Consider the following 21,283-nt stretch of genomic DNA (forward strand, 5'->3'; position numbering starts at 1 on the left):
GAGAAAGGACTCAGTCCATTGCATCTGCAGCCACATTACAGTGCATTTTAGAAATTACAGGCAACTCTAAGGCCTCTCCCCCTCCTCCAACTCATCTCATCAGAAATGGCCAAGAATTTTGTTTGTTTTCTTTCTCAACACCCATGATTTCTGAGGCCACATGGACCTCCCCCTCCTTCCCAGCGAGGAACTCAGGCTGAAAAGATGCAAGCTTAAGTGTTAGGGGCCTGGGAGAGAGGAGGACGGGGGCTGGTGCAGTGCAGGAATCAGCAGTCCTCGGCTCGGGCTCGCCGTGGCAGAGCTTTCTCCCGGAGCTGAGCCCGCTGGCGGCGGAGGGCAGGATCATCGTGCTATCCGTGTCTCCGTGTGCATGTGTGTAATTTATTTTCTTGCGTGGTGGGGGGCAGATGGCTGAGGTTTCACAAGCTGTACCTGACAGATAATTACACAGAGACAAATTGTGCCCTGCCTTACCCTTCTCCCAGTGTGGCAACCTCCAGACTGTGTGGGGGGAGGGAGGGGGAGGGGAAGCGGGGAGGGGGGACCTGTAAGGCCGCGGGGTGCGGAGGGGGAGGTGCCGGCCCAGCTGACCCATTACTCATCCACACAGCCAGGTGGACAGTGGAGTCAGGAAGACCTGGGGTGGGCTGTGACTGAAGAGCACACGCTTTTCTGGACCAGGCAGTGGCTCTCTTAAAGGGTGACAGACGCCCAGAGAGGCAGTACCCTCCGTGTGCCTGAACCAAACCTGGTAGCTGCATGGAAGGCCAGAAGGCCACCTCCGGGGGCAGCGGCGCGCCGCGGCGACCAGCCATGGGGGTCTCTGCTGCGCCCTCTGGAGGAGAGGCCGCCCAGAGCCTGGAGGGGTCCCACCTGGCGCCCCTGCTTCTGCTCTCGGAGCTGATGGGAATTCCAGTTTCTCATGGGGGGGTTCTCTTCAGCTCGCAGATTCCTGCCCGCACTCTCCCCGCTCCCACTGTCTTCTCCTTTTTCCTTCCCCTTTCTATTAAAACCTTTTCTACTGCATGACAGGATTTTTTTTTTAATGTTCTCAGGAGAAAACGTGGAAGACTGTATATAGCCTACAACCTCCTACACTTTTTTAAAATTAAAATGGTAGTGATTTTCACTGTAATCTTGAATTTATAATTATTTTATGTTGACCAGCATGGAAGCTAATAAAAATAAATCAAACCTATAAACGTATTAAGCTTATTTGTTTGAGAAAGAGAAAAACAGACTGCTCAGAGCCCGGGGATACTAAGACTTTGGTTTTAAATTCTCCCAGAGCTGAAGGACAGCGTGGACTTCCTCATCAACAAAAGGGAAAAAATACTATCTTCCTCAGAGGGCTCCTGCTTGGTGCAAGGCACACGAGTTTGTTCAGTTATGTGCTTGTGGAACATCTATTGAGCACCAACAGAATGTGTGGTGCTGGCTGTGACATAGTTTGGTCTGTATCATCAAGGAGAAGAGTGGAATATGGAAGGGTCCTCTGAGTGGACCACCAAGGCAGGGGTGACTGATGTCCTCTACGAGAAGTCAGGGAGAGCTCCCTGAGGAGGGTTTGTGATCAATAGTTCTCTCTTGGGCTTTTTTTTTTTTTTAAGATTGGCACCTGAGCTAATAACTGTTGCCAGTCTTCTTTCTTCTTCTTCTTCTCCCCAAAGGCCCCCCCGTACATAGTTGCATATTTTAGCTGTAGGTCCTTCTGGTTGTGCTATATGGGACGCCACCTCAACGTGGCTTGATGAGCGGTGCCATGTCTGCACCCGGGATCCGAACTGGCAAAACCCCGGGCCCCGAAGCAGAGCACACCAACTTACCCCTTCAGCCACGGGGCTGGCTCCTGGGCTATATTCTTTAATGCAGAGCTTGGCCTCCTCTGGTCCCACAAAACAGATTGCTACCTGCCACACTCCCTCTCTCGCTGTTTCTGTATAGCATATCTCATAGTGCATCTCAGTCTCTTACTCATTCTTCTGCCTGGCCATCTCTGAACCCCCAGGTGAGATTAGCAACTCCTCATTCCATCTGGGTTCCCAGAGCCCCTTACATGGACCTTGATCTCACAGCCAAATCACCTGTGGTTGTATCTGCTCCCCAACCCTGAGGGGGCAGCAGATACACCTCTTCATTCCCCAGCCACCACCCCGCCATGGCACAGAGCAGGTGCACCACCATCACTGAGCTGAATGGGCCTCTCCTCCCCGGACCAATCTCCATTTGGCTCTTCATTCTCCTGATTTCCCTCCCTCCTCTATCCTCCTCCTCCATTTGCTTCTGCTTACCCTCCTCTCTCCCTCTCTGTCATGCCTCCTCCAGACTCCTTTGTTCTCTTTCATAAGATCTGTAACTGAGAAAAGGTTCCTCCTCCTTGTCAGGCCCATTCATTCTCCTCCCGCCAAGCCGCCTGGCTGGCTCTGTATCACTCATCTTCCTGTGGTTCTCTGCCTTCCTTTGGCTCCTCCCTCTTTCTCCAGAGCTGTGGCTGAGCCCTAACAGGTGCTCCCAAGTCCCACGCAGCCCTCGCAGTGACTCTATTCCTCACAGGCCCCTCACCCATACATTACCATCCAGGCATACCCCAGTCCACACGCACATTCCCATCCCCTACACAGACCTCACTGTGCACACACGTGCCCTCACAGAAACACGCATGCCCCAGGGGTCTTCCAGCCTTTCAGTGAGGAGCCACTTTTCCTTTCCTGAGAAGGAGGGAGGGATGTCTTGAGTGCAAACCCACAAGTTCTTTGGAGGGCATGCTCCCACACTATTGGAGAGTCCAGCAAATCGCAGGGGACAAGGTGCTCAGATGACAACAGGCTTGGAGGAGATTCAGCAAGGAAGGTCCAGGTCCCCCACCACACAGCCCCTCCTCGAACTCCGAGCCACATGTCCTGTCTCCTGGACCACTGGTCCTGACCAAGTCCTGGCCTAGCCACCTCTCTTATTCTCTTCCTCCTAGCCGGCTGGGGCAGGGCCCTCCGACTCCTCTGGTCTCTCCCTCTTAGCTCCTTGCTCCCTCCACACTGAGGAGACCACCTCTGAGGTGTCCAAAAGCTCTGGATTTCAGGCCCCCACCCCTTTGCTCTCTAACCATCCCAGTTCTCACACTCTCTTCTTGTGGCTACACTTGCATCCCAGCCCAGCCCCTGTTCCCCTGCCTCTTCACACCCCAAATGCTCCCTCTTCCCTGTCCCAGCCCACCTGGCCACTCCCTTCCACTCTTTCAGATCACTCATGGGCTCCCCCTTGTACAGAGACCCTTCCTGAATCCAGGAGCACAGAGGACTGGGATATTCTGGGAAAGTCTCTACCCTAACATAGAGTCACGGATTAACACAGTTTGTAGGACCTCCAAGTCCATCCAATGCAACCTCCTTATGTTACAGATGAGAGAACTGAGACTATGCGAGGGCGTAAGTCATCAAGAGCACACAACTCCTTCAACCAAATGTAATCAGCAGGCACTCCCTGTTCAGTGCTCACACACTGCTGTAAAGATGCTTGTATGGACACAAGTCCACTGCCTGGCATAGTGTCGATGGTGAGGGTAAAGGTGGGAGAGAGAGAGATGGGCTTAATTCTGCATGAGGACCCCTGGGACAGACAGCTTCCAGACTTTGAGCCAAGCGGCAGAACCTTACAGCTGAGGAGATGGTCAACTGATTCAGTCACTCCTCACCCCGAGGAGATGACCCCAGGAGATGCCAGCCTGGCAGTCTTTGGATTTTTTTTTTTTTTTCTCTCTCTCTCTCTCTCTCATCTGGCGGCCTGTGGGCTTCAGGATGGAAACAGTTCTGGTGAATGAGGAGGCAAGGGACAAGACCTCAGGAGAGACGGATGCTCATTCTTGGGACCAGTCTGGAATTTTCATCACCTGGAAATGATGGGAGAGGTGCTGGGGGGTGTCTTCCTGTGGGCATAGAGACAAAGGTCAAGGTCAGCTAAGAAACAGACAATGAGGGGACCAGAGGGAAAGAGAGAGACAGAAATGGCCTAGAACGGGAAGGGAGTCAGCCGAGTTTCCCCGCGAGGCTGAGTTCCATGGCGGAGAGACGACTATTTTAATCATTCCTGCCTCCTGCCTCACCCCCGGGTCCCAGCACAAAGGAGCGGGTGATGGAGAGGAAGGGAGGGACTAAGACAAAAAATATGAAGCAGACAAACGCGGGAAATGGGAGAAACAAAGGAAAACGCCTAAGTAGCAAAGAGGGCAGCAGAAAGGAAGGGTAAAGAAATGGAGTCGGCCTCCTCCGCCCACCGGGCTCGGGCTCAGGGGCCGCCGGGGGGCGCCAGGCACCTCGCGCGCCCCGCGCCTGGCCCGCCCGTACCCCTCCAGCGCCCTCGCTCCCCGCTCGCGCCCCGCTACACTCCAGCAGAAGCCATTACAGAGAACAAACTACCTTCTTGTCTCCGAGATGGGTCCCCGGGGCGGAAGGCAAATTGCCTGCCTCGTGCATAATAAACCAGGCGTGCAGAGCAGCGCGGAGGAGGCCCGGGCGCCGCCGGGCCGCAGTGCCGCCCGCCCCCTGTCCTGGAGCCCCTGCCGAGGGAGTGGGTGGCTGCAACCCGCGACCGGGGCAAGGCGGGGAGGCACCGCCCCGGTCCAGGAGAATCTCAAAACGCTTTCAACACCGGGTTGCCCCCCGTACGCCCGTTCCTCCACTCGGTCCACACTTAAGCTTGTGGCTGTCGGCTTACCCCGGGAGAACCACACCAAATGCTTGGTGCCTTTCCTGGGACAGTTGCCTCTGCCTGGAATGCCTTTCTTCCGCGTGAAAAAGCCAATTGCCTTTGTCATCCTTTATCTCTGCCCGGAGGTGACGTTCTTCTCACTTTGAACCCTCAGCAGTTAGAAGTATATAATGGTTTTCTCTTCCGGCTAAGGCAGCGCTGTGTTCAGATTCCGAGTATTTAGCGATTACATCACGGATACATTTATTTGCATACAGGTATGTCTTCTCTGTTGGACTGCACATCCTAAAGGACAGACGCCATAGTTTACTTCCTTCCATGCCGCAGAGACTTCGCACAGTGTCCAGTACTGACTGACTGACCGAATGAGTTTAAAAGATGAGACTAGAGGTCCAGATCAGAATCGCCGGAGATTCTATATAGGGGCGAGGGGCTATACATAGGTGCTGTATATTGGATGAAACTTGCTCAGGGGAGATTAGCCGTCTCAGGGGTTGTGTAGGAAGAGGATGTGAAGAGGGAAAGGGGTATTTATTGAGGCCAGTCTCTGCCTCCAAGGAGCTCCCAGTCTCATGAGGAAGCCAAGCAAATAAACAGTCACAACCCAGTATGCCAAGTGCACGGAAAGAGAAAAGCAAGAGAGTCACAGCTTTTCCTGAGATAATCCAACAGTCACAAACTTGTCAGTGACCCTGGGAGCAGGGATGGGGGCACACGGACTGTGCCTCTAAGAGAAGCAGACAAGGGCAGGAGGTAAGAAAATCTCCAGGGAGGAGGCAAAGCCCAGTGTAGGTTTTGTAGGATGACCAGGAGTTAGGTAGGAAAAGATGAAGGGGGAGGGACACATTTCAGGGAGAGAACAATCCATTCCAAGGAGACAAGAAATGGCATGGCCCTCTTCATGGGGACTGTCAGTGGACTCACAGGTGGTCTCCTAAAGCCCTAGGGAGGGACTCAACGAGAGAGGTGAGGCTGGAGAGAGGGGGTCAGTTCAACCACGCCCTCAACCAACTTGTTAACGGGCTTAATTTTGTCCCGACCCTGACAAGAAGCCATGGAATGTTTTCAGGGATGAGAGGATCGCCTTGGATTTGCATTTTAGAAGGATTATTTCAGCAGCAGAGTCAAGTATGGATTAGATGGGGTCAGGCTGGAGACAGAAAGATCAGATAGGAGGCTGTCGTATTAATCCAGACAAGAAGTAAAGAATGCCTGGACCAGGACAGGTAGACTGGAAATGGAGAGGAGCAGCCAGGCTGGAGCCTGAGCAAGGAGGCAGAGTCAGCGGGTCTCGGTGCCTGGTTGGAGCTGCGAGGTGAGGAAGGGGAGAGAGCCAAGCCTGGCTCCCAAGGTTTTAGATTAAGCACCTGCGTGAAAGGTGACACCATCCAAGGAAGAAAGGTGGATCTTGTAGGTACAGCATGTTGTATTGGAGGTCCTGGGGGATAGAAAAATGTGGATCTGCAGCTCCGAAGGAAGCTGTGCTGGAGATGGAGGTTTGAGAGTCATCAGCATAACTTTGGTGGCTTAAAGATGACAGAGTAGACATGTCAAAAGTGGAGGTAGAGGGAGAAGAGAGTCTAGGACAAAACACTGGAGAATACCTACATTTAAGGGCAGGTAGAGGAAGTGGAGGCCACTTCTGCTGAGAAGGAGTGGTCAGAGAGGTGGGGGGAATCTGAGGTGACACTGCAGAGCAAAAGGAGGAGCTTCAGGAGTGGTCATTAGCGTTCAGTGCTGCTGACAGGTCGAAAAAGTGTCAGGAAAGACTTTAAAAGGGACCAAACAAAAGTTATTGGATATCCTAAGTTACCCATCAAGGTTATCCCTGCCATTCGTTGTCTATCAGCTATTTTACAAACCTGTAAGTGGTAGAAAACTGATAATGCAAAGGATTCCTGTTCCTAGAAATGCAGATTAGTTGTGTCTGGTGGAGTACAATTGATTAGTGCCTTGTGGACAAACCAGTTTTACGTGGATTTGTAAATTCATTTATTAATTCTTGGTTGACCTATCCAGCTGTGGTATTTTGAATTTTCCATTGAACCGGTTGAAACATCTTGCTGGATCTCTCATTAATTAATGTATTCTATACAATTTTTGACATGTGTTCATTTTAGATGTATATGAAATTCATGATTTAACCTTTGGTTAAAAAATGATCCTGTAACAGAAGAAAGTAACTGAGAAGTGACTGTTAGATTTGATGAGCGGAGCAAGATCTGTTTGGTAGGTTTGGCAGGAGCAGAAGATAGATTACAGTGTGTTCAGGTGAGAGTGGTAAAAGTGAGGAAGCAGAGACAATGGATTTCAAGAGACTTGGCCGTGAATGAAAGGAAAGAGATTGGGTATTAGCTGGAGGGTACCATATTGTGGAAAGAAGGAAATATTTCTCTTACAGCTGGCATCACAATTACTCTTTAAACTGTCAATACCTTGGTAAGCTGCAATGGGTATAAAAACAATTGACAGAGGGCTGGCCCAGTGGTGTAGTGGTTAAGTTCACGTGCTCTACTTTGGCGCCTCCGGATTCTTGGGTTCAGATCCCAGGCGTAGACCTACACACTGCTCATTAAACCATGCTGTGGCGGCATCCCACATACAAAATAGGGGAAGATTGGATGGATGTTAGCTCAGCAACAATCTTCCTCAAGCAAAAAGAGGGAGATTGGCAACAGGTGTTAGCTCAGGGCCAATCTTCCTCATCAAAAATAAATAAATAAATAAATATATATATATATATATAATTGTAGAGGCACAAATGGATGGGGGCAAGAAGGGAGCATTATATGATGACAAAGAAGAGGCACTTAATTTGGTATGGTGGGTGGAAGCCTTCCTTGAGGAGATAACTCTTGATTTGAGTCTTTAAATAAGAGTGAGTTAAGTCTTCTGTTTTTCTATGATTATGGAGACCCAGAAGGAGTCAGAGATGTTGCACTCAGTCAGTGTCAAGTATGAAGGAAACAGGCTGCGGTGGGAAAGCCTTAGGGTCAGGAAACCTAGATCCTTGCTGTTGCCACTGATTTGCCATGAACATCATGGATACAGAAGCCATGTGTTCTGAATGGAAAATGGGTGCAGAGCATTTGAAGGTGTTCTTTCCTGAACATCCTGCTGCTTAGTTGCCCCCAGTTTGGAATCTTAAAAGACATCAGAGTCATGGAATTCTGGATGTTAGTGCTGAGAAGGAAACTCGGAGACCAGTGATGCCATCCCCTGCCTTTTTAAAATGCCGTTCTGCTCATATAAATTCCCTGATTTATGACAGATAAAAAATGGGAAAGTATTTCCCTGCCCTTAGGTAGCTTCAGCATTCGATCCCTGAATCAGACCTGTACAATCAGCCCATGGGCCTGAATTCAACTAGGCTTTTTCTCCTCAATCTACCAGAATCCTAATGTTTCTACACTTACCTTAAGGTTCTTTTACCCCCATGGAGATTTTACATCCAAGAGGAACGAACCTGTGTCTAGTGCTGAGGGTCTGTGTCCTCCCATAAGAAAGGGGCAATTCTTGAGCCATGAGGTCTGTCTCTCTCTTTTCCAACCCTGGTGGAGGGGCTGCCCTTTCAAAGGGAGATCTGGGATTCCAGCTTCCTTTTGTGGCATGTAGCCAGAACCAAAGGGACAGGCATCAAAAAAATTGTTTTAATAAGTGAAGAGACTGTTAATAGCCCTTTAGGTTATTAGAAGTAGAGAGCTGGAGCCCTGGGGGCTTCCAAGGCTGGAAGCTTCTTGGGTTTATTTGCTGAGCTTTTCTCTGAGCTGGCCCACTGGGTGTTGGGATGGCGGAGAGAGGAATTCCTTTTAAGTTCTAGCTTCAGAGGCCCATTCTTCTGAACAGTGCGTGTAATCACATTTATGAAAGTGCCTGGCACGTTTACTTAATGAATGTTAGCTTCTTCCCTATCCTAAGCATCCCCAAAACTTCAGCTGGTTTCACTGAAGGAAGGGGTCCAGCATTTTACTCCATGATAGAATGTCACAGAGAGCAAGGTCAGTGAAACTAGAGTGGTAAGTGAGAAAGAAAGGATGGAGGGAAGGTAGGCAGCGGCCAGCTAAGGTAAGGCCTGTAGGAATGAAAGGAGTGTGGATTGTATTCTAGATGGAATAGGAAGTCATAAGGTCTGCAGCAAAGGAGTGATGTGATGTGATTTACATTTTAAAAGGATTACTTTGATTGTGTTATTTTAGTTAAAGTTTAATTTTGTAGTATTGATGGTGAAACTAAGAACAGTTTCTTGTTTTCTCTAGTAGGGTAACAATTCCTTAGGAAACTGCTACCAATGCCCTGCTGTGGAAAACAAACTCTAGGGGAAGAAAGAATGGAAGCAGAGAGACCACTCAGCCACTGTGGGAGTCTGGGCAGAGCTAAAGGACTGGTGGAAGAGGGGTTAGCAGTGGAGGCGAGGCGGAGTGGTGGCATTTGAGATACACGCTCATTTAATTTCCAATTGTGCTAGCTCTTCCTTCAGCTAATGAAGTAGTATCATTATCCCCCTTTTGTGGTTAAGAAAACAGACTCAGAAAGTTTCAGTAACTTGTCCAAGGTCACATGGTTAAGAAATGGAGCTTGGACTAAAACCCATATCTCTTGATTCTCCAACCAGAGAGCAAACAGATGTCGATCCTGAGAGCCAGGTGTAGGTCATTATGGTGCCAGCCATGCTATTAAAAAATTCCAAGTAGGCCTGCCACACAGAGCACGCCAAGTCTTGGGACACCTCATAAAAACCTAAGTTGTGGTGCCAGGCATGGCCATAGCCAAGCTGCTGGACCTGGGAACCGCTCTTATTCTACCTCCTGGGGATTTTTGTTTGAGAATCTGGCACTATCTCCCCCTGCAGCAGAGGGGATGGTTCTGAGGGCCATTGGGAGGTTAAGGGGCCTCCACTCCCTCCTGGGGAAGAGCCAGAAGACAGTATCCTTGTTCATCGAAGGTTAGGAGGTGAAGGAACACAGAGAACCCCAGTGGGCTGAGGTGGGGAACTCCCTGTCAGACTAGTCGGGTGCTGTAGGAAACTGCTGTTTCCTGCCGATTGTTTAAAACTCATTGGGAAGGCAGGGTGAGCAGGATGAGGAAAAGTCAGGAAACCAGATCATAAGAGAAATGGTTTGAAGAATCAGAAATATTAAACTCAGAAAAGAGATGCCTCAGGAGAGACATGACGTCATGACAACTCTATTTCAATATCAAAAGGGCTAGCCGCTGGGGGAAGTGGGGCCGGCTGCCCAGACAGCATTGCCCTGAAGGCAGAATTATAGCCATTGGGTGAAAATTGCAAGAAGGCAGATTCATGCTCAATAGAAGGAAGAAATGTCTTCCAACTAATCCTGCCAAAATAATAGAAAAGCCTGTTTTTTTAAGTGGTAATAATAAATTAACAATACTGCAATTTACATCTATTAGGTTGAACCATATAAAATTGCTGATGTTCAACCGTTTCTGACCTACAAAAACAGCAGTTTCATATGGCTTGACTTACAACATTTTCCCATCTCGGAATAATTTCCACAGTCCTTTTAATGGCTTACAAGCCTCACAGGATCTGTTCTGCGTCTCACACAGGATTTCCTTCTACCTCTCACCAGTGCCCCCAGCCAGACTTCTTGCTGGGTATTGACCCTTCTGAACTCATTTCTGCCTCAGGGCCTTCGCAGCGGCTGCTTCCCTGTGCCTAGAAGATTCTTTCCCCAAGCTTACTTGTCTTCTTAGCTGAGAGGCTTTCTCTGACCACCCAACATAAAAGCATGCACCCCCTCCTCCTCCCATCCCTGCTATTCCCTGCCCCTGCTCTGTGTCTCTCCATAGCACTTACCACCATCTGACATACATTTAGTTGTTTATTGTAATCTCCCACCATGAAAATGTAAGTGCCACCAGAACAGGGACTTTGTGCTATTCCCTGCTGTATCCCCAGGGTTTGGAATAGTACCAAACACATGGTAAATGTTCAATAAATATTTTTTGCATGAATGAAGGAACGATTTTTATCAATGAGGAAACCAAGGCCCAGAGAGGTCAAATGATTTTCCCAAAGGCACAGAGCTGGTGCCTGGAGAAGCTAGAGGGAAGTCCAAATATTCAGATTCCAAAGTCCGGACTCCATAAAAAGCCATCCAGCTTTCCGGTCCCCTGATGGTCTTGATGTGGAGCCCGTTTGTCTCTGAGGCTGAATAGGGGCTCCTGCTTTGGGTCCATAGTTGGGCCAGGTGGTTCCAGAGGTGCCTTCAATTTTTGAGATTCTTTTATCCACAGTTAAGCATTTATTTTAGTGAGGGCTCTGGGAAGAATAAGGTTTTGGTCAGCCCCAGGCTATAGCATGACTAGGGAGCCAGACTAGGAGTGTAGACATGATGCTGTTTGAAAAGAAGTCCCAACCAGTGTCTCTTTTGGGGAGGTGGAACATTAATCTGAGCCTCAAAATATGAAATATTCCCCAGTTTGCAAATGAATGCAGGATGTGTTTGCATAGCGACCACCAAGAGAGCAGTATTATGTGGAGAGGAACAAAAAGACAAAGCTCGTCTGGTTCAGTTCTGGGAGCTGATGGCTCTGCTCTCCCCGGGAGGTTGCCTCTGTGTAGCTAATTACAATGAGTAAAGGAAATGGGAAAGTGAGTGCCATGAAGTGATGTTTCTCCTCCCCCAGGTTCCTGCTTTGCAAAGAGCTGGTCTTTTGGTTTTAGGACCCTGGGGGCCAGCAAGATGGGCTCTGTGTGCCCAGCTGGGTGGGCACATTCTCCTAATATCAGGTCATTGCTAGAGCTGCCAGTAGATAGTGTGTGGGTGTTGCGGGGGTGTTAGGAGTATGTTTGTGGCAGCGAGGTGTGTGGTGTGAGATGCTGGAGAGTGGGGATGGGGTGGGGTTGGGATGCTGCAGTGTTAATAGGCCAAAGTAATCAACTCACAGTCAATAGCATTTAGCTATTTACACAGGGCTTTTTCATGTCTCATCTCCTCCAGCATTCACAACATTTACAGATAAAGAAAAGGGAGCTCAGAAAGTGTGCTGACCTGCTCTGAATCACAGAGTTCTACAAGGCACTGCTGGGATTTCAGCCTAAATCTTCTCATTCCAGATTCCACCTTCTTTTCATAACCCCTTGGCAATTGTTGACATCTTTCATGATGTCTCTAAGGAAAGAGGCAAAGGGGAAGGGGGCAGATGCGCACTGCTCCTCCTTCTCTAGGTGAACAAAAGCTAACTTTTACTGAGTACTCTTACGACAGGAACTCTGCTAAGTACCTTATATGGGATAGGAACTATTATTGCACCGTTTCCCAGAGGAGGAAAGTGAGATGCTGAGAGGTAAAGTAACCTACCCAAGGTCAAGCTGGAGCAAACCTTGAAACTCTATGTTAATCAGGATAGGATACACTATGTTGCAGTAACAAACAACTCCAAAATTTCAACATCTTAACGAAACAAAGATTCATTTCTCCCTCAAACTACATGCTCATCATAGGTTGGCAAAGGGACTCTGCTTTTGCATAGTCTCTCAGGGACCCAGGCAGGGAAGGACTCCACTATTATGAAGCTGCATCATCTGGAATAAATGAGGTCTGGTCCCTATGGCAGATGAAGAAAGAGCTGGAGGGTCTCATACCAGCAATTAAATGCTTTGGTCTGGAAGTAACATGTCACTTCTGTTGACAGTACACTAGCCAAAACTAGACAGGCTGGCCTTGCCCAACAGTCAGAGGACTCAGAGAGAGAGAAGCCAGTATTCACTAATACTGGTAACATCTCTCAGCTTGGCAGACTGACTTGAGATCCGTGTTTGTTTTTTTTTTTAAAGGTTGGCACCTGAGCTAATATCTGTTGCCAATCTTCTTTCCTTCCTTCCTTCTTTCTTCTTCTCCCCAAAGCCCCCCAGTACGTAGTTGTATATTCTAGTTGTAGGTCCTTCTGGTTGTGCTATGTGGGACGCTGCCTCAGCATGGCCTGATGAGCTGTGCCATGTCCGTGACCAGGATCCTAACTGGCGAAACCCTGGGCCACAGAAGCAGAGCGCGCAAACTTACCTACTTGGCCACGGGCCGGCCCCAGGAGATCCATGCTTTTAATCACCATGCTATCCCACTTCATCACGCATGAACTTCTCTAGGTTAAATTCCCATTATGCATTGCGTTTACGAGTTTGCTTCCCTTCCCTCCATCCCTGCATTCCTCCAGCCCATACTGAGCAGCTGTATGCCAGGTACTCTCTTGGCTGATGAGGATACTAAAATAAGCAATACATGATCCCTACCTTCAAGTGCCCTTCATTGAAAAGTGTTAATGCATCATACACAAAACCCTGTGAATGAAGCAGATAGTTATGAGGTCAGTGAGTTGGCTCACCTGTCCTGGGCCTTCCTGGGAGGGAAGGAGGGGAGGAGGGAGGGAGGGTGAGTAGATGAGTCAGGCAAGGCTTCTGGAGGAGAAGGCCTTTGAGCTGGGCCCTGAATAAAATTTGTAAATGAGAAGAACGTGGGCTTTCCAGGAACAGAAAAGAGCTTGGACAAAAGCCCAGGGGCAGGAAAGTGCAGGGTGTGCTCCAAACAGGGCATGATTCCATTGACCTTGAGGAAAGTTGAGCAAGTGAAAGGGAGGGTTGACAGATCTGGTCCTTTGGGAAGGTGCTCGGGGTAGATCATGGCGGACTTTGAACATCACACTTTGGTGGGAAAGTGCAGACTGGAGCATGTTTGTGCCTCGGCCCAGAGCTCCTGCTGTGAGGCAGAAGACTTCCCAAGGAGGGAGTGGCTCTTAAAAGTCTGCAAAGCTTGGTGATAAAGGGGCTGTTGATGTCATTGTTACTTGTCCTCAGGCTGGACAAGTGACTTGGGTCCTTGTCAAAGGAAAAGGCCTAATCCACGGGACAAGCTCCTGTGGCCTCTCTTGGGCCTAAAGAAGAGAGTGGGTTCAGGTCTTGGAGGCTCGTGTGGTGCCCTATCTAGCTCACAGACTTGTCCCAAAGTGCCTGCTGGCCCTGTGCCGGGCTCTGGGGATGCAGAGAGGAATAAACAGCATCATAAGCAGACAGATGGCACAGGAAGCACCCCACTCAACACTACTTGGCCTATCAGAATTCATCTGGGCCTCCATGTTTGCACAAATTTGCTTCTTTATTTTTTTTTTTCACTCTATTCTGTTTGCGTCTGGATCCCAACTATCACGCCGTGTTTCACCTATGTGGGTTCAGCTCACCTGGCTGCGTCCACAAGAGTCATCCTGCACCTGGCCCTCTCATTCCCATCCAGGTTGGCCTCACCTTGAGCTACCTGTACGTTCTTAGTCTTGGACACTCGCTTCCAACTGCAGCCCCCACTGTGCCCTGCCCCTCCCTCGTGGTAGTTCTGGGCGGTGACCTCCAACCTTCTTGGAAATGGGTCACATTATCTCTATTTTTCAGCTCTTACATCCCTAACTTTGTCTGTTTAGTGTCCCTTGTGTAAAAAAGGCTACTGTGGACCGTCTTTAGTTGGCTTGGCTAATTGGATGAGGAAAACAAGAAACCCTTGTATTTTTCTAATGATTTAGCCCTTTCAAAAATATTATCTGAAAACATTTTTTTTTCACTTATCTTCAAACTGTTATGAAATGAGCAAAGTGAAATCCTTACAAACTCCACTAACCTCAGAGAATTTAGAATTTCTTAGCTGGATGGCCTCTGCGTATGTGTACTGTGCATCATCTGCTTTTTCATTTTATTTCACTCTAAGTTCAAAAGGTTGGAAACTTGGGAAATTTTACCTAAATTACTGCATTTTAATAAATGAAACCACAAACCTGCTCACATTCCCACTCCCAATTCCTTTGGGATCTGGATCCCAGATTCAGTCTCCCCCCTTCCCGTCTCATAATCAGATTTGGCACAGAACATGTGGGTGCTGTGTTCCAAAAGCATGGAGCCTCCAGCTGTTTGTCCCTGAACTGCTGTAATCGGCCTCAGGGTTCTGTAACAGTCACAGACTGAATAAAACACCTTTGCCCCACAGCCTGGAGATGACACAAATATATAGTCTCTGCATCTCAATCCCAAAATCTGTTATCTTTTCCCCAAATCTGGACCATTTCACCCCAAATCAGGCAAGCTTTTAAGTAACTAGAACTGCTCATGCATTAAATAACACAAAACATGGCACTTTTTAAAACATTTATATTTATATATATAAAAAAATTAAATATATATAATATATAGTGTGTTTGAGACTAAAAATATAGTACATAATATTTAAAAAAAAGGAAAAAAAGGTAGAATAGGAAAAGGTGTGAGGGACACACAGATACACATTGCTAAAAATCTACGATGGTTTGTCCTAACAAAAATATTATTTTTTTCTCTTCTCTTATCATCATGGATCCATTTATTATTGGGGTTTGGGTGGAGAAAAGTCAACTGGAGCCAGAAGTGGTGGTTGTAATCCCAAGAAGAGTTGGGTAGAAAATATGACCACAGGAGCCCTGGGCCTCTTTCTGGTGAAATTGGAGGCAGCCAAATCTTCCGGGTCTCTATTGCTAACAAGATTGTGTCGAGAGTTTGATTATATTGGCAACCTAGCTGCTCTCTCCCCAGAGTTAGGGATGTTCCCAGGGTCAGCATCCGAAGACCTCCAGAAGCAAACAGAAGAGCCCACGGCCCACCAGCTCTTGAAAAGGCCAGTGATTGGGGCCAGCAAAAAAGCCAGGAGTGGGCAAAGGAGACTGGTAGGAATGAGTGATAGGTCTATGCAAATGGAGTTATTATTATTATTTTTAAGGGCAGGCTTGTACCAGAACCGCCCAGTATGGCCTATGACTTCTGCGCAGCAATTATTTCTCCAGGGACAGGGCCTGGAGCTCCCTCACAGTGATGCAAGAAAAATGAGATTCCAGCCCCGTCTCTCCATCTCCCAAGCCACACATCTTTCCATCCTCTCCACCAGCCCAGAGGTGGAATGTCAGGGCCAAGCTGATCAAGGTGAAGCCAATGCCTTTCAGAAAGAGCCTGGCCTCCAGGAGAGGAGAGATATCATGGGGGGCATATGGGGAGGCAGAGAAGGGAATGTGGATATTTAAATGCTAATTTTATAGCCTCTTCACAAAAATAAATGCCTTTCCAATTACATCCCACGGTCTGTGCACTTCAATGTTCTATTATCACATCCTCACTGGTCCCACCAGGGTCATGAACTTTACTAATGCCTTTCAGGTGATTCCCTCAACATGCAGAAGGGCCTGTAGAGGCACAGAGCGGTGACCTGGCTCAGGACACACAGCACTAAAATGGTAGAGAAGCCAGGGTTTCTGAGGCCCAGGTGGCCTTGGGAGTGTGGGAGTGCAGGAGTGGGGACAGAACCGTCCTCACACCAGAGTGAGGCAGTGACTGAGCCAGTTCAGTCCAGTTGGGGTCTTGGCTTTCATGTGTTTTTCTTCAAACCCAAATGGCCCAACATTGCTATGGACATGGGTCAAGTATACTGAGAGACCCTATGATTCCATTTTAAGGAGCCCAGGCCTTGTGGCTCCCGACAGAGCGCCGACTGTTTAATGAGAGGGCACAAAGGCAGAGGAGACTCTAGTGCAGTGTGCTCCATCCTCTGACGCAGGGAAGGCTGCCTCCAAAATTACGAAGAATGCAGCCACTGCAGGGATGAGAGGGCACGGTGCCTGGAGACAGGGCGGTCAAATTAAACTTTTTCATCCCAAGCAAGACATTTGTGAGAACATAGTGTTGCTCCCATTCCTGGCCACTTTCCTTTCTGCCTTATTGTGGTTTTTGCTTCATGTATACTCTGTGGCTGGACTTTGAGGGGTCCAGGATTTAGGATGCAGGCTGGACCCTCCACAAGGAAAGAGACCATGGGACACCCGGAATCACGAGGACCTCTATAAGATCCAGAATTTAGGTCAAAACTGCTGTCCCGCTATTTCCTCCACCAGCTGCCCTTCCCACCTGCTCCTTGGACAGAGGGTCAGCTGTGCTCACACCTCACTCTCTGGCTCAAGACACCATCAACAGCAGCTTCACCGTGCTCGGTGAGTGGGGCCCGCTGTCCCTGGACCAGGGGAATGCTCCTGAGGAGCAGGGTGGAGGGTGGCTGCTCCCCTTTCTCCCCACATAAGTTGCCTGAAACCTGGGTACACAGCGAAGGAAACTCACCATGCCCTGCCCGAGCCATAGCCACCTTGCAAAACTCTGAATTCTGAGTAAGGAGCAGCACAGCTACCCAATGGCCAAAGGATACTTCCACGCCAATTTCACTCTGAGGTTTAGGATGTGGTTTTTGTTGCTGTCTGGGATCAAGGGGTTCCTAGTGGAAATTCGTTCACAAGACTTCTGACAAGATAATGAAGCCCATGGTGAAAGCTGCTTTCAAGGGGGGAACAGAACCTTCAACTTCCCCATCCCTCAGCCTGCTCGCTCGCCATTCCCAACTCCTTGCCAGGGATGGCCAGGCCCCTCCACCTCACCAAATGAATACAGTAAGAGCAGAATAATTCCATGTTTGTGCAACTCTTCCCCCTATTTCACAGGTGAGAGAATTGGGGGCAGTGAATGTACAGAGATTAGGCCAAAGTCATTCAGTAAATGGCAGCTTCAGAACTGGGTCCCAGGTCTCCTAACCCCTAGCCCCTTGCTCTTCTCACCAAAACAAGAATGTCAAAGGCGGTCAGGATCACCAAGGTGACCACATCTAGTACCGAGGCACCCTGCTGGAGGATGTCAGCCTTAGACAACAAAGTTCTACATTCAAGGGCGCCTTCCACTCCCCCAGAAAAGCTCTTCCATTTGGCCTAACAAGCAGGTCCCAGTTCAGATTCTGATCAGACCAGAGTGCAAGTTGCAGAGGGCAGAGACGGCCTTGGTTGCTGTCTGTGCCGTGCACGGCACTTGCTTGATACTCAGGAGGTGCCCGTTAATGTGCTAAAGAAGAGAGAACAGTGAGGTGGCTCTGTATCAGGCCCCAGGAAACCAATGGTCCCTACAGCATCAACTGAATGTTACCTAGTGACCTTGGGCCCCCTCCTCTCCTTCATTTCAACAGAATGGGCCCAGCACTTAAACAAAAATGGAGGAAACAGAATCTGGCCAAACCTTAAACAAAAATGAATGTTTTGGGGAATACCCCTGTTTAAAGAGCCATTATCTTTAGACTTTAACTGTTGAGATTACCCATGGCTTCTGGTTTCGGTGAAAATAATCAAAATATGCATGAATTTGCACAGCAACCTTCCATCCTTAACAGACCTTCTCACTGAGCTCACATAGAAGGACTCTGCAGGAAGGTGTCCGCTTCCAGGTGCAGGGGCAGACTGCAGCTGCAAGCCTGCATCATGCCTCAGGAAGGGCCAGTCCATGGTACGGGCCCCTGCTGAGATGGAGCAGGACACAGAGGCAGCCTGTGAGGCTGGAACTGGAGCTGCTCCCTACCAGCAAGGGAATGGCAAGGAATGTCACCCCGCAGACCCATCCGCAAGGGTGGTGATGGCCCGTGGCTGATAGGCATGTAACTCATTAAAGCGAACATGACTAATGAATGATGACCATGAGAAAGGGCAAGGCGCATTCTGGGAATTGCACCTGAGGCCCCGCCCGTCGGGGAGCAAGTCTGGAGGAGGGGAACAGCCGACTCCAGACCCTGCTGCTTGGGAAGGGGCGCCAGGGTTGGGGTCCGAGTTCTCTTTGGAGCGCCGGTTCTTTGGTCGGAAGGTAGTGCCTAAGAATGGCCTCTGTGGAATGTGTGTGGGTATGTGCACGTGTCTATGTGTGTGTGTGTGTGGGGGGGGGCAGCATGGGCCATGACTGCCTGCAGTGCCCTTCCGTGCCACCTTACCTGGTCAGCCCTTCCTCCCCAGGCCCCCTCATCCGTCTATCCCTAAACGCTTCAACACTTGACAGTGTGTCTGGGGTTCACAATACCCACTGTCTGCACAGCCACTCACACAGGGCCGGTCGACCAAAGCTGGACACTCAAGGCACTGAAAGTGGAAGAGGGAATCTGATTGGTCCAAGGGGAAAAAAAAGACACGTAACAAACCAAAACCTGTCTCAAGAGAACATCTCCCATGCCCCCTGGAAGGTGGCCTCTCTAACCAGCTGGTGGACCCTGGGGTAGGACAGCAGAGTCTGAGAGCCAGGCCCCTCCTCAAGCCTCTCAGAGCCCATCCAGTGACAGGTCTCCCTACCTTAATGTTTAAAAATGGATTCAAAGTGCTTGGGGATGGAAAGTGTAATGGAAGGTGTTAGCAATCTGGTGGAGAACAGGTGCCTCCCTTTCCTTTCCACTGGGACTTGTATTTGGGTGAGGGGATCTCTACAGGTTTTTTGGGGGTTTTTTTGTTTTTTCCAAATGAGGTTTTCATTGTTTTTTGTTGTCTTTGAAAAATAGCTTATAGCACCCCCCACCCTCACCCCACCACTCCCCAGGCAGGCTCAAGAGTTAAAGCCAGGAAGTGGGACAGACTGGGGAGAGAAGGGGGCTTGGGTGGGCTCCCTCTAATGTGGGTTCTGGAAACTGCTATGTAGCACACAGTTGTCTTGCTGGTGAATCAGGATATGGTGCCTGACCTTTCCTTTTTCCACCAGGATCCCCTGACTTATCTGGCTGGCCCAGCGTAGAGGGGCCGGAAAGGGGGTTATGCTCCTGCGCATCCATGGATCCCTCCGCAGGCTGACAGACAGGTGTCCATAGCCGGCAGCCAGGATGACTGGCATTTTAATCCCAGCTGAATAAGGGCTGGATTTGAACTCAGTGCCAGGGCTATTCTGTAGACAGAGCTAAGATAAATCCAAGGTCCCTTCTGCAGTGCCGAGGAGGAAGAGATGCACCCCGGGCATGGATGCAGACGACAGAGGGACTGGCCAGGCTATCTTGTTTCCACCTGTCTGCGCCAGAGCCACCCACCCCCACACTTCATGTCCCCTGGCCAAAGCCTGCTCATCCCCACTGACACCCCCCGCACCCCCACCCCGTCCACTTATGGGAGACCAGAGGGGTGGGATAGAAAGGGAATGCTAAAAGTGCCCCCTCTGCTCTCCGCAACCTTCACTTTCCCTGTCCCCATACTGGGGCCAGGCGAGAGCGCAGGTCAGAAGAGACACGTCCTCCCGAAGAAGAGGGAAGGGCAGGCCCAGGAGGCTGGGGCGTGCACGGAGCACCATCCTCGGGACGGGGTGTTTCCGGGAGACCTGCTCCCCACCTGCCACGGCGGGAGGAGGAAGGCTGGTCCGGGACGGGAGCAACGAGCAATGCCCCTGAATATCAGGGAACAGCTGTGAGAGCCTTCTCCTCTGCCCCGCAGAGATGCCCCAGCCAGGCTCTGGCCCCTACACATGAGTCTGCATGCGCTGCTGGAACCGCTGGCCGTAGTCCGAGTGCTGGGAGGTGTAGGAGAACCGAGTGGCAGTGGCGTACTTGCCAATGGGGTCATACGCCTCATACGGGGTCCGCTCCAGGCCAGAGGGCGGGGCCTGGGGGTAGCCCAGTCGGTAGGTGGGGTACCCTGCTGCCCCGGGGAAGGGATGGGAATTGAACTTCTCATAGTTCTCGTAGGACAGCTGGCTGGTTGTGTCGGTACCAGCTGGGGCAGCAGGGCCTGGGGGTGTGGGTTCAGGGCCGTAGTCAGAGGCCGGGGCCCGGCTGTAGGTGTTGAGCTGGGCGTAGCCGCTGGAGTGGGAGAGACGGGAAGAGGGGCGGCCGTCGAAGCGGGCAGGGCCGGGGGCACGGTAGTCAGTATAGAGCACTGCCCTGGAAGACGGACGGTCTTCGTGGGCACGCACGTTGTAGTAGCCATTGGTGGGGTCCTGGGGGGCAATGAGAGAAGAGGATGGAGGAGGGACCTCCCTCTTGGGGGAGGGGCGTCAAGTCTCGCATGGCCCTCTGAGCCTCCTCCACTTGCTCTGCCCTGTGTTCTCAGCCAGTACCTCTCCACCTCCTCTGTTCCTTCAATAAACCTCCTGACCGTTCCTCCCCACGCCTGCCCTCACCTCCACCCTGAGGCCCTCGGAGCCCCACGTGCCCACCCAGCCCTCTGCCCTGGCCCCTCCCCCTTTCCCACCTTCATCTCATACTCCTCCCGGGTGTCGATGGTGTCGCAGCGCAGGTCCTGCTTCAGGTCCACATCATCCTTAAAGGACTGCAGAGCAGCAGGAATGGGGCATCAGGAGACAGAGGCCCTGTTCTTGGCCCCTTTTCCCACCCCATCTGCTCACCCAGAGGCCACCTGCTAAAGGGAAGGGTCTGGGGTCACCGGCAGGCTTGAGTTCTGTGTCCTCTCCCAGCAGAGGCTCTGGGATGTGGCAGAAAGAGGCCAGAGACCCGGGTAGCACCAATTTTGTCATTAACACGCGTGACCTTGGGCATGTCGCTGCCCCTCTCTGGGACTGTTTCCTCATCTGAGCAATGAGGCAGTTGGACCAGAAAACTTCCAGGGTTTCCAATCTGACACTCTGTGGGGGAAGGACAGGAAGCCTATGGGGGCCCCACCTGCCTATCCTCTGCTGGAGGGAAATTAGCCTGGGGAGCGTGTGTGCACACTCACATGTGTGCCAGTTTGTGCGTGAGCATGTGCATATGCATGTGTGTGCATGTGCATGTATGTGTGAGAG

At 50.3% G+C, this 21,283-nt stretch overlaps 1 protein-coding gene across 5 annotated transcripts in view; it reads right to left on the reverse strand.

Moving 5' to 3' along the window:
- Positions 1-14,872: 14,872 nt before the first annotated feature.
- The window catches only part of KIRREL1 (kirre like nephrin family adhesion molecule 1), a 103,220-nt gene continuing 96,809 nt past the window's right edge, over positions 14,873-21,283 (reverse strand). For all 5 annotated transcript variants that reach the window (XM_046682464.1, XM_046682462.1, XM_046682463.1 and 2 more), the window contains 2 exons: positions 20,734-20,811; positions 14,873-20,479 (listed from right to left, as the gene is read on the reverse strand). In XM_046682464.1, the coding sequence (XP_046538420.1) occupies positions 20,003-20,479; positions 20,734-20,811 (555 nt within the window). In that variant the 3' untranslated portion in view covers positions 14,873-20,002. The remainder of the gene's footprint in view (positions 20,480-20,733; positions 20,812-21,283) is intronic.

This window comes from Equus quagga, chromosome 13 (assembly GCF_021613505.1).
Source record: "Equus quagga isolate Etosha38 chromosome 13, UCLA_HA_Equagga_1.0, whole genome shotgun sequence".
Classification (NCBI taxonomy): Eukaryota; Metazoa; Chordata; class Mammalia; order Perissodactyla; family Equidae; genus Equus; species Equus quagga.